Genomic DNA, 12541 nt, shown 5'->3' with positions numbered 1-12541 from the left:
AAACTTCTGTGTGAATCATTTTCATGGTGAAAACTGGAAGCATCTACCAGTGAGGCTATGGAAGAGCATGAATATGGCAATGCAGATTAGAGGGAATAGAGCTTACTATAGTTTGCTAAGATAAAGCTACAGGATTCATATTCAGTAGGTTATATTGTCAATGCTTGTTTACTTCAGTATGCATTAATTAATTAAAATTCTGTAAGTTAGATACACTGACCAGTAAAGCCGGGTAGACAGACACATTCATAGCCATTGGCCAGGTCCAAACACGTGCTATTGTGTCTGCACGGCCCTGACAGACACTCATCAATGTTGATTTCACAGTAGTCACCTGTGGAGAAAGACAAAATGAAAGAGGAAGGAACAGTTTAATGAAAATTCCCATTCCTACCAATTATAAACCAAGTGATAAAAAGAATCCCCTTTTCAAGTGAAATCTTAAATGCCTCTGAGCTATCCACCTTCTGAACTAAAAATAAAAGAGAGAAACTCAGTTCAAGATGGGTTACTAAAATATGGATCCCTCGATTTGCATATATTCATCTAGTTAACTCAGACAATTTCCTAACAATTCAGATTGAAATGAACTGAGAAATAATAGAGAGACCTCTCGTCTGACATTAGATAAATTATCCCTTATGTTTTCAATATGACCTTACATGACCCAGCACGGTCCCAAATGGCACCCTTTTCCCTTATAGTGCACTACTTTTGACCAGAGCAGTGATAAGCTAACCGGGGCTCTGGTCAAACATAATGCACTATAAGGGAATAGGGTGCCATTTGGGATGCAGACCCAGTGTATTGAACATAATGAACATTGACATAGTTATAATGGTTGCACACCTCTCGCACAGGATAGCATTCATTTACATGCGTATAGGAATATTAGCATAGCTAATTACACAGTGGATTGCTATAGGCTGTCAGGTTATATTGCTTTAATTTACTTTGCTTGACTTCACTTCGTAAAACAGACCTCAACAAAGGTGTCGGTGGTATTTCTGTTATTGAACTGCTACGTGATTACAACTGGTGTAGGTGGTGTTTCTGTTATTGAACTGCTACGTGATTACAACTGGTGTCGGTGGTATTTCTGTTATTGAACTGCTACGTGATTACAACTGGTGTAGGTGGTGTTTCTGTTATTGAACTGCTACGTGATCACAACTGGTGTAGGTGGTGTTTCTGTTATTGAACTGCTACGTGATCACAACTGGTGTAGGTGGTGTTTCTGTTATTGAACTGCTACGTGATCACAACTGGTGTCGGTGGTGTTTCTGTTATTGAACTGCTAAGTCTTGAACGCACGTGATCACAACTGGTGTAGGTGGTGTTTCTGTTATTGAACTGCTACGTGATCACAACTGGTGTCGGTGGTGTTTCTGTTGAGCTGACAACTGGTGTCGGTGGTGTTTGTTTTGAACTGCTACGTGATCACAACTGGTGTCGGTGGTGTTTCTGTTATTGAACTGCTACGTGATCACAACTGGTGTTGTGTTCCCACAATAAGTTGGGTGAATTTTGGCCCATTCCTCCTGACAGAGCTGGTGTAACTAAGTCAGTTGTGTAGGCCTCCTTGCTCGCACACGCATTTTCAGTTCTGCCCACACATTTTCGATAGGATTGAGGTCAGGGCTTTGTGATGGCCACTCCAATACCTTGACTTTTTTGTCCTTAAGACATTTTGCCGCAACTTTAGAAGTATGCTTGGGGTCATTGTCCACTTGGAAGACCCATTTGTGACCAAGCTTTAACTTCCTGACTGATGTCTTCAGATGTTGCTTCAATATATCCACATAATGTTCCTGCCTCTTGATGCCATCTATTTTGTGAAGTGCACCAGTTCCTCCTGCAGCAAAGCACCCCCACAACATGATGCCAAACAGTTCTATTTTTGTTTCATCAGACCAGAGGACATTTCTCCAAAAAGTACAATCTTTGTCCCCATGTGCAGTTGCAAACCGCAGTCTGGCATTTTTTAATGGCGGTTTTGGAGCACTGGCTCTTTCCTTGCTGAGCGGCCTTTCAGGTTATGTCGAGATAGGACTCGTTTTACTGTGGATATAGATACTTTTGTACCTGTTTCCTCCAGCATCTTCACAGGGTCCTTTGCTGTTGTTCTGGGATTGATTTGCACTTTTCACACCAAAGTACATTCATTTCTAGGAGACAGAATGTGTCTCCTTCCTGAGTGGTATGATGGCTGCGTGGTCCCATGGTGTTTATACTTGCGTACTATTGTTTGTACAGATGAACGTGGTACCTTCAGGCGTTTGGAAATTGCTCCCGAGGATGAACCAGACTTGTGGAGGTCTACAAATCTTTTCTGAGGTCTTGGCTGATTTCTTTTGATTTTCCCATGATGTCAAGCAAAGAGGCACTGAGTTTGAAGGTATGCCTTGAAACACATCCACAGGTACACCTACAATTGACTCAAATGATGTCAATTAGCCTATCAGAAGCTTCTAAAGCCATGACATCATTTTCTGGAATTTTCCAAGCTGTTTAAAGGCATAGTCAACTTAGTGTATGTAAACTTCTGACCCACTGGAATTGTGATACAGTGAATTATAAGTGAAATAATCTGTCTGTAAACAGTTGTTGGAAAAATTACTTGTGTCATGCACAAAGTAGATATCCTAACTGACTTGCCAAAACTACAGTTTGTTAACAAGAAATGTGTGGAGTGGTTGAAAAAACTGTTTTAATGACTCCAACCTAAGTGTATGTAAACTTCCGACTTCAACTCTACATAGTGCATTACAGCATATACAGCCTCCCAAACTTACAGGTGGGTACAGTGGTTCCTCCTTTAAAAGTTGCAAACTTGCCCTGCGGGACTTAGAGGTACCCAGCGTCACGCCTTCATTGCTACAGACACGGCTTCATTGCACTCATTTTGCATTTGGGTCCCAAGGTTTTTATATTACCAATCATATTGAGTGGTTCCAATGATGAATTTTGACGCGAGCCACCCTTGCCTTGTGTTGTTCTTCAACAAAGATGGCTGACAAAACGTTACGGTGGAACCAGATGTAAGTTGCTATAATGTCATAACGAGTCAAGCAACAAATGTACAATTGAGAGGAATATGTTAGTTTATGTAGAGACAAAAGTTTGTGCATTTTTTTTGTCATAAAGTATCTCTCCAGGAACCGTGTTGGAGTTAAAACCTACAGGAGGGTATCTCTCCAGGAACAGGGTTGGAGTTAAAACCTACAGGAGGGTATCTCTCCAGGAACAGGGTTGGAGTTAAAACCTACAGGAGGGTATCTCTCCAGGAACAGGGTTGGAGTTAAAACCTACAGGAGGGTATCTCTCCAGGAACAGGGTTGGAGTTAAAACCTACAGGAGGGTATCTCTCAGGGTTGGAGAGCCCTGTTCTATATCTTACATCTAAGAAACATACTTTAAGGTAAGGTATTTAAAATGATTTATAAGGGGTTTAAGTATTAATGATGACGTTTTGGTCCCAGATCTATTTGCGCTGCCTTGTCAACTCCTACAGTCAACATCCTGTGATGTCATGACAACAACCATAAGGGTTACAGCACAAATGTACGTGTGGTGTGGTGTGGTGTGGTGTGGTGTGTGCGTGTGTGTACCTGTGACTCCGATTGGGCATAAGCAGCTGAATGCGTTGAGCTCATCAGAGCAGGAAGCTCCGTTGTGGCAGGGCTGGCTTAGACACTCGTTTACCTCCACCTCACAGTTATTACCTGGAAAGACAGGAGAGGTTCACTGCATGAAGGTCCACACATGCATAGTCTACATACCGACGCACGCACACACTCTGCACACACACAGACACACTCACTCACACACACATACACAGAAGCATCTGCCAGATTTTGACACATAAACAACAGGCCCCCTTTAATAAAATAAGCTTCCTTAAGGAATGAGGAGAGGAATGGGGAGAGGAAGGGAGGATAGGTAGGGGGAAGTGGAAGTGGAGAGAGGTAGGGGAACATGTGCCGTGTCAAAGAGAAGTGTGTTATGGAACTGTACGATACTGAGAGAAGGGGAACTGTACGATACTGAGAGAAGGGGAACTGTACGATACTGAGAGAAGGGGAACTGTACGATACTGAGAGAAGGGGAACTGTACGATACTGAGAGAAGGGGAACTGTACGATACTGAGAGAAGGGGAACTGTACGATACTGAGAGAAGGGGAACTGAACGATACTGAGAGAAGGGGAACTGAACGATACTGAGAGAAGGGGAACTGTACGATACTGAGAGAAGGGGAACTGTACGATACTGAGAGAAGGGGAACTGTACGATACTGAGAGAAGGGGAACTGTACGATACTGAGAGAAGGGGAACTGAACGATACTGAGAGAAGGGGAACTGTACGATACTGAGAGAAGGGGAACTGTACGATACTGAGAGAAGGGGAACTGTACGATACTGAGAGAAGGGGAACTGTACGATACTGAGAGAAGGGGAACTGTACGATACTGAGAGAAGGGGAACTGTACGATACTGAGAGAAGGGGAACTGTACGATACTGAGAGAAGGGGAACTGTACGATACTGAGAGAAGAGGAACTGAACGATACTGAGAGAAGGGGAACTGTACGATACTGAGAGAAGGGGAACTGTACGATACTGAGAGAAGGGGAACTGTACGATACTGAGAGAAGGGGAACTGTACGATACTGAGAGAAGAGGAACTGAACGATACTGAGAGAAGGGGAACTGAACGATACTGAGAGAAGGGGAACTGAATGATACTGAGAGAAGAGGAACTGGCGTATGACATGTGGAAGGTAAATAAGTGTTTAACAATACCAACCTACATAGGGAGACTCGAGGTCTTTGACACCAAAAGACAAACAGTCGATGGAATTACGAGCAAAGGGGAAATTGCCCTGACATCCCCTGTTGATAACATAGATACTCACCAATGAATCCAGGTGCACAGAAACAATTGTAGCCGTTGACGGTGTCTTTGCAAATACTTAGAATACCGCACGGCTTCTCTTCACAGTCATCTATGTTCACCTCGCAGAATCGTCCCGTTAAACCTGAATGAAGAAGAGACAAATGAGACCCTCTGAATTAAGGGGTGGAATTATGAGGGAATCATTTTGAGAATGTAATAATGTGTTTTTTTAGTTAAAATCCGTGAATGTTATACTGGAAATTCACAGAGTGACTTTATCCCAATTCCAAACGCCTCTTTATCAAACATTACTCATCTCTCTGGGATGCCATTAGCTCCTTAACCCACTAACACACCTTTTCTATTGGCTCCTTAACCCACTAACACACCTTTTCATTGGCTCCGATCAAATGGTTAACATAATAACACACCTTGTTATTGGCTCCCATCAACTGGTTAACTAACTCACTAACACACCTGATTCAATTGGTCAACTATTAATTTGATCAGGTGTTCTTGTTTCAGTAGGAAATAAGTGGGGCAGCCAGAGGTACTTGAGGAGAGGTTTAGGAAACGCTGCATTCATATTTCTAATTTTAGTATTCAGTCATCCTAAATGCAGGGACAAGACCCTGAAATAAATATAAACATTACCACAGGTTTCAGTAACAAGGAGCCAACGTCTTACAGGGCAACGCACATGCCAAGCACGCACACACACCCCATTAAAATCACACGCCCTGTTTCTTTGTTCCTGGTGATTAGCTTACCGGGTAAACAATGGCACTTGAATCCTCTCGGTAGATCCACACACTTTGATCCGTGATGACACAGCCCATCGACGCAGTGACTTATGGGGATTTCGCACAGCCGCCCCATGTACCCGTGTTGGCAGACGCATTTGAAGCCATTCGGCAGCTCTTCACAGAACAGGGTCCCCTCCGGGTCACAGGGATTCAACACACACTGGTTCACGGGTGCAGAGCAGTCACCGGCTCCCCATCCTGTATGCATTGGGGTTTGGATCAAAGAGCTGATTGATGTCTGTGTGTTGAATAGCAGCTGTGTTCTGTGTTCTATTCTTCTACCCACACCCCTTCTGACACACAGGCTTGGATTGTCATTTCTCAGGATGCTCCTGTCATTGTAAGATGTTTTTCTTTTATAATTTCTGCTTTACATATGTTATGTTTTTCTTAGTTAGAGGCCCTTAGGCAGTGGAAATACTAGGAAATAGGATTTGATAGAGACCCTTAGACAGTGGAAATACTGTACTAGGAAATAGGATTTGATAGGGGCCCTTAGACAGTGGAAATACTATACTAGGAAATAGGATTTGATAGGGGCCCTCAGACAGTGGAAATAGGATTTGATAGAGACCCTTAGACAGTGGAAATACTGTACCAGGAAATAGGATTTGATAGAGACCCTTAGACAGTGGAAATACTGTACTAGGAAATAGGATTTGATAGGGGCCCTCAGACAGTGGAAATAGGATTTGATAGGGGCCCTTAGACAGTGGAAATACTATGAAATAGAGGCCCTTAGACAGTAGAAACACTAGGAAATATAGGCCCTTAGACAGTGGAAATAGAGGCCCTTAGAGGAAAAACTAGGAAATAGAGGCCCTTAGACAGTGGAAATACTAGGAAATAGGATTTGTAAATATAGTCCAACCACCAACCTACATATAGGTATTGAGGGGTGTTTGTGTTTTCCTACATTCATAATTAGACACTCATTCAAGTAATGCATGGCTTTGGTCGACTACTCTCTATTATGACCCAGTGGATGATATTTAAATTAGGTTTGGTTTGGTAATAACAGAGTGCACACAGAGTAATCAATAACAATAACATAGCCTCTTTGCCGGCGTCCCAAATGACACCCTATTCCCTACACTACTTTTGACCAGAGCCATATGGGGCCATTTAGGACTCAGGCTTTTACTACCGATTTTACAAAAGTGATTATTGTAGAATAAACAACAAGAGCATCTAAAAACAACCGGAGGATCTTAATGAATAAATTGCTGAACAATGATTGTGTACAAAGATGGAGGCATAATACTAATTTGACTTCAATGGATTTCAGATATAAGATCTTAATTTGATCACGCTGTTGCAGGATAACTTTCCTGCAATGCAGGAAATTTTAAACTAGGTTTTTTGTGGTTTAATGTAAGTTCAGCAGAGCCAGATAACGATATATCAACAGGATTAAATCACCCAGACGCAGGTCTTTTGTTAGCTACTTCAGAGAAAATGGTTCTAAAGGGTTAGAGGGATAAGAGGTTGTAGATGGAACCTTGGAACCAAGGAGGTCCTTCTGAAGAAAGGGTTTTAAAAAAGAACCAGAAGGGTTTCTACAGGGGCAAGTCAGCAGCATTTCTGCTTCTAGGTAGGACCTTGTTTTCTCTGAGTAAACTGTAGTTTACAGTACACTATCTGATAAGGGGACAAACTTTACCTGGTGGACAAGTGCAGTGAACCACTCCGGCAAAGATATAACAGGTGCCGCCATTTTTGCATTTTGTCCTATCCCCTGACGCACATTCAATAACAGGTGTAGAGCAGTTTTTACCTGGAAAAGTCAAACAAAAACATTTTCAGAAGGACAAATACAACAGAACCAATGTGCACAAAAAATATCCCATCATTATTCTGACAGTATTCATGGAGACTAAATGACTGCAGTACTGTGTATCTGCTGTCTACATTCTGCCATTTACATCACAGTGAGGGGAGACTAAATGACTGCAGTACTGTGTATCTGCTGTCAACATTCTGTCATTTACATCACAAGGAGGGGAGACTAAATGACTGCAGTACAGTGTATCTGCTGTCTACATTCTGCCATTTACATCACAGGGAGGGGAGACTAAATGACTGCGGTACAGTGTATCTGCTGTCTACATTCTGCCATTTACATCACAGGGAGGGGAGACTAAATGACTGCAGTACAGTGTATCTGCTGTCTACATTCTGCCATTTACATCACAGGGAGGGGAGACTAAATGACTGCAGTACAGTGTATCTGCTGTCTACATTCTGCCATTTACATCACAGGGAGGGGAGACTAAATGACTGCAGTTCTGTGTATCTGCTGTCTACATTCTGCCATTTACATCACAGGGAGGGGAGACTAAATGACTGCAGTTCTGTGTATCTGCTCATTTGAAATGAAGCTGAATGTAAAGGATGGAATGTCAAATATGTAGTCGACTGTCTCCGTCTCATGGAGAAGAGTGTACAGTATGTGTTCATTTGAAATGAAGCTGAATTCATGTGTTATTATCATAGCTTTATTGTCGTGTGAGATTTTAAACAAAATTATTCCAAAATATCATCAATATGTATCTTGCCCCATGAGAGGAAACAACGTGCTGGACCATGTGTACACAAACATCTGTGACACGTACAAAATCAACTTCGGCCAATTAGATCGCGTCTCTCTGATCGCGTCTCTCCCTACTCCCCGCCTACAAGCTGCATCTCAAGAGGGAACCACCAACTCCGAGAATAGTGAGGTGCTGGACAGAGGGGGCAGACCTAATGCTGCAGGACTGTTTTGTTAATACAGATTGAAATATCAAAGATTCATCCACCCAGGACTCATCCATCAACATTGAGGAATATACATTGTCAGTCAAAGGCTTCATTAGGAAATGTGTTGATGATGGTGTACCCACAATAACAAACCGGACATGCCACAACCAAAAACCCTGGATGAACGGTACGGAGAAATCCATACCGTGCTGAGAGCCCGTACTGCAACATTCCATGTCAGCAGAACGAACCCAGATGACTCGGTAGCGCGCGATGGATACAAGGCAAGCAGGTACGAGCTCTGCAGATCTATTAGGGACGCAAAAAATACTTGAATCCATGTTCAACCACTCAGACTTGCGACGCATTGTGTCAAGGACTACAGGCTATCAAGGACTACAGGCTATCAAGGACTACAGGCCATCAAGGACTACAGGCCATCAAGGACACCAGGCTATCAAGGACTACAGGCCATCAAGGACTACAGGCCATCAAGGACACCAGGCCATCAAGGACTACAGGCCATCAAGGACTACAGGCCATCAAGGACTACAGGCTATCAAGGACTACAGACTATCAAGGACTACAGGCCATCAAGGACTACAGGCCATCAAGGACTACAGACTATCAAGGACTACAGACTATCAAGGACTACAGGCCATCAAGGACTACAGACTATCAAGGACTGCAGGCTACCAAGGACTGCAAGCTACCAAGGACTACAATGGCAAATCCAGCTTTGTGGTGCCCACCGAAGCCTCCCTTCCAAGCAGACAATACCGAGTCATCCAGGCATTTTCTCGCTGCTCCGGACGACCAGGTGCTTTCGTTCTCCAAGGCTGACGTAAGGAAAACTCTCAAAAGAGTGAATACTCACAAAGCCGCCTCAGAGTGCATGCTGACCAGCTGGCGCACATCTTCAACCTGTCCCTGTCCCAGGCTGGACTCCACACTTGCTACAAGGAGACCACCATCATCTCAGTGCCCAGAAAAACAGCTTCAAGAGGTTGGTCATGGCCCACGTCAAAGCCATCATGCCAGGCACACTGGACCCACTCCAATTTGCCTACCGCTCCAACAGATCCACGGAAGATGCCATTTCCATCGCTATTCAAACAGCTCTAACACATCTGGACAACAGGAACACCTATGTGAGAATGCTGTTCATAGACTACAGTTCAGCTTTCAACACTATTGTTCCCTCCAGGCTCGACACCAAGCTCAGAGCCCCACTCTGACTAAGCACAGGGCACCCCAGGGGTGTTTCCTCAGCCCTCTGTTGTACTCCCTGTTCACCCACGACTGTGTGGCTTTGCACCACACCAACTCCCTCATCTAGTTTAATGACGACGCCAGGGTTGTAGGCCTGATAACCAACAACGATGAGTCACCCTATTGGGAGGAGGTAAGTGAACTGGCATTGTGGTGCCAGGACAAAAAACTATATCTCAACGTAAGGACAGAAAAAAGGAGATGATTGTGGACTTCAGTAAGCAGAGGAGGGAACACGTCCCAATCCACATCAAACAGGACCGCAGTAGAGAGAGTCGGCAGTTTTAAGTTCTTCTGCGTCCACATCACCGAGGACTTGACATGGGCCAACAACACCACCACTCTTGTCAAGAGGGCGCATTAGTGCCTCTACTTCGTATGGCGACAAAATTAATTTGGCATGCCGCCCCAGGTCCTCTCCAAATACTACCACTGCACCATCGAGAGCGTCCTGACCGGTTGCATCATGGCCTTGTATGGAAATTGATCCGTCCACATCCGCAAGGCCCTCCAGTGGGTGGTGAAGATGGCCCAGTACATCACTGGGGCTGTGTTCCCACCCATCCAAGACATCTACTTGAAACATCAGGGATTTTTCTGCCATTGAAATTGTTGGTAAAAAATCCCATTATTACATTTTTACAATCTTTTTTAGAATACAACCTGCACTGACTCTCCACACCTCAGCACACATGCACTCAATTGCTGCTACCAGACTGCTAAATACTGCACAATTTAACCACTTGCCCACCAAAACGTGTAAATATTGGACTATAAATTGTGCCTTCCTGTATTTATTCTACTGAGCCATTTACTTCACGTTCATATTCTTATCTTTTATTATTTCTTATTGTTGTTGCGTTGTCCAGAAGAAACCTGCAAGTAAGCATTTCATTGGACGGTGCATACCATGTGTATCCTGTACATATGTCTAATAATAAAACTTGAAACTTGAATGTAAGGATGGAATGCAGAATAAACATGAACTAGATGTACTGTAAGTGTTGGGGTCTGGTATATGTCCGTCAGAGATCATCCGTACTCCACACAGGATTGTAAGAGTATTAACATCTTAGTCTGAGGCCCTTTACTCTCTAGTCTCCCCCTCGGGAGCAGGAATAAAGATGGCTCTAACAGACCTGGGTTCAAAAAGTATTTGAAATATTTAAAATACTTGGCACTCCAGGCAGGCTAGAGAAAACACTCAGATGGGCGGGATTTACAGTTTAGGACTATTCTATTGGTCTGTTAAGCCAGGGACGCTCAATCAAGAATAGATAAAGTGTGTGAAATGATTTCAAATAGTATTTGAACCCAGGACTGATCTCTAATCCCCTTCTATGCACTTTCAGAATTCCAGTTAATATGCTCTTGAGTCAGTCAATTAGCAAACAGCTTACAGTGACAACTCTGACAATCTTTAGGCCTCTACTCCTCAAATATTATCACCATTAGGCTGATGGGTTGATATATAGTGCTGTTTTTTAACCCACAGACATGACCAGAATAGTGAAGACATTTGTGGTTATTACAGACCATATACAGTGAGGGACAGTTTCCCGGACATAGATTATGTATGATTTAATAAGAATGATAACATTCATCTCTTACCAACAAACCCCACTGGGCAGATGCATCCATAGTCGGCAACCAGGTCAACACATGTGGAATTGTTGGCGCAGAATCCATAGACACATTCATCATAGTTGATTTCACAGTTCAGCCCCTCAAACCCTATATCAGGAGGAGATTACATCTCACTATCACATACAGTAGGAGATAACATCTCACTATCACATACAGTAGGAGATGACATCTCCCTATCACATATAATAGGAGATAACATCTCACTATCACATACAGTTGGATGGCGTAGTAGATCAGACTTTCAAACCAACTCAAAGGCAGAGTTAAGCATCAAATGGAGACGCCAAGTAAAAAACGAGGCCGTGTTTTTATTCAGTCAGTTAGAAACGGTAGCACAGAACCAGTCCTATGATCAACATGTCATTACAGGTCATGTAAAACAAGTGATTAGTTTGTTTTTGCAGTTGTGGGTGTATTTCTCCTGCTTTTTAAAGACGAGATATCCTGGAATATAAACATTTACTGTACAGTATTTTACCTCTATGATCTCATCAAGCCATCTTCACACTTACATGCCTAATTCCTGTCATAAATTGGTCGGCGCCATTTATGTCATTAAGTTATGAGTGGAGAGGGGAGAAGGGGCATAAATATCAGGCAATTTGCCAATAATTTATTGGCTGTGTCGTCGATGTCCTACCTGTGAGACATACCTCTGATTAAACCTTGATTTCGGCCGAGGACTGTTATGCATTATTAATGGACAAAGGATAATTGTCAAGTTTTATGACATGGAGAGAGATGGAAATTGGTTCCATGGATGGGTGAGTCATAAATGGCACCCTATTCCTTACATAATGAACTACTTTTGACCAGAGCTCATAGGGCCCTGGTCAAAACTAGTGCACTATATATGGAATAGGATACCATTTGGAACTTCAGTTCTGGTCAGTAGTGAGGAATGATGAGAATTTGCCCTGCACCGATGGTGCTGATAGCCTGGCATTAGTCATGGGTACCTCTGCAGCCACGGCCTGTGACAGTGCTAATGATAGTCATTTTGTAGCGTGACCATGCAGTGGAATACGTTTATGGGAGCAGAAAATGTCAGAGAAAAGGAGTAGAGCTCTACAGCTCGCTGTCCTTCACTTCATGGAATGAACCTTTCATCTGGTTTAGCTAGTAGAACTCTACAGCTCACTGTTCTTCATCACATTAACCTTTCATCTGGTTTAG

At 43.2% G+C, this 12541-nt stretch overlaps 1 protein-coding gene across 1 annotated transcript in view; it reads right to left on the bottom strand.

Moving 5' to 3' along the window:
- Positions 1 to 12541, bottom strand: part of LOC106577282 (protein eyes shut homolog) — a 222385-nt gene that overhangs the window by 85070 nt on the left and 124774 nt on the right. Inside the window, exons 13-18 of the mRNA XM_045701765.1 lie at positions 11330 to 11452; positions 7368 to 7481; positions 5669 to 5902; positions 4918 to 5040; positions 3612 to 3725; positions 221 to 334 (exon numbers count right to left, since the gene is read on the bottom strand). Of these exons, the coding sequence (XP_045557721.1) occupies positions 221 to 334; positions 3612 to 3725; positions 4918 to 5040; positions 5669 to 5902; positions 7368 to 7481; positions 11330 to 11452 (822 nt within the window). The remainder of the gene's footprint in view (positions 1 to 220; positions 335 to 3611; positions 3726 to 4917; positions 5041 to 5668; positions 5903 to 7367; positions 7482 to 11329; positions 11453 to 12541) is intronic.

This window comes from Salmo salar, chromosome ssa18 (genome assembly GCF_905237065.1).
Source record: "Salmo salar chromosome ssa18, Ssal_v3.1, whole genome shotgun sequence".
NCBI lineage: Eukaryota > Metazoa > Chordata > Actinopteri > Salmoniformes > Salmonidae > Salmo > Salmo salar.
This window is presented reverse-complemented; position numbering and strand designations above follow the sequence as displayed.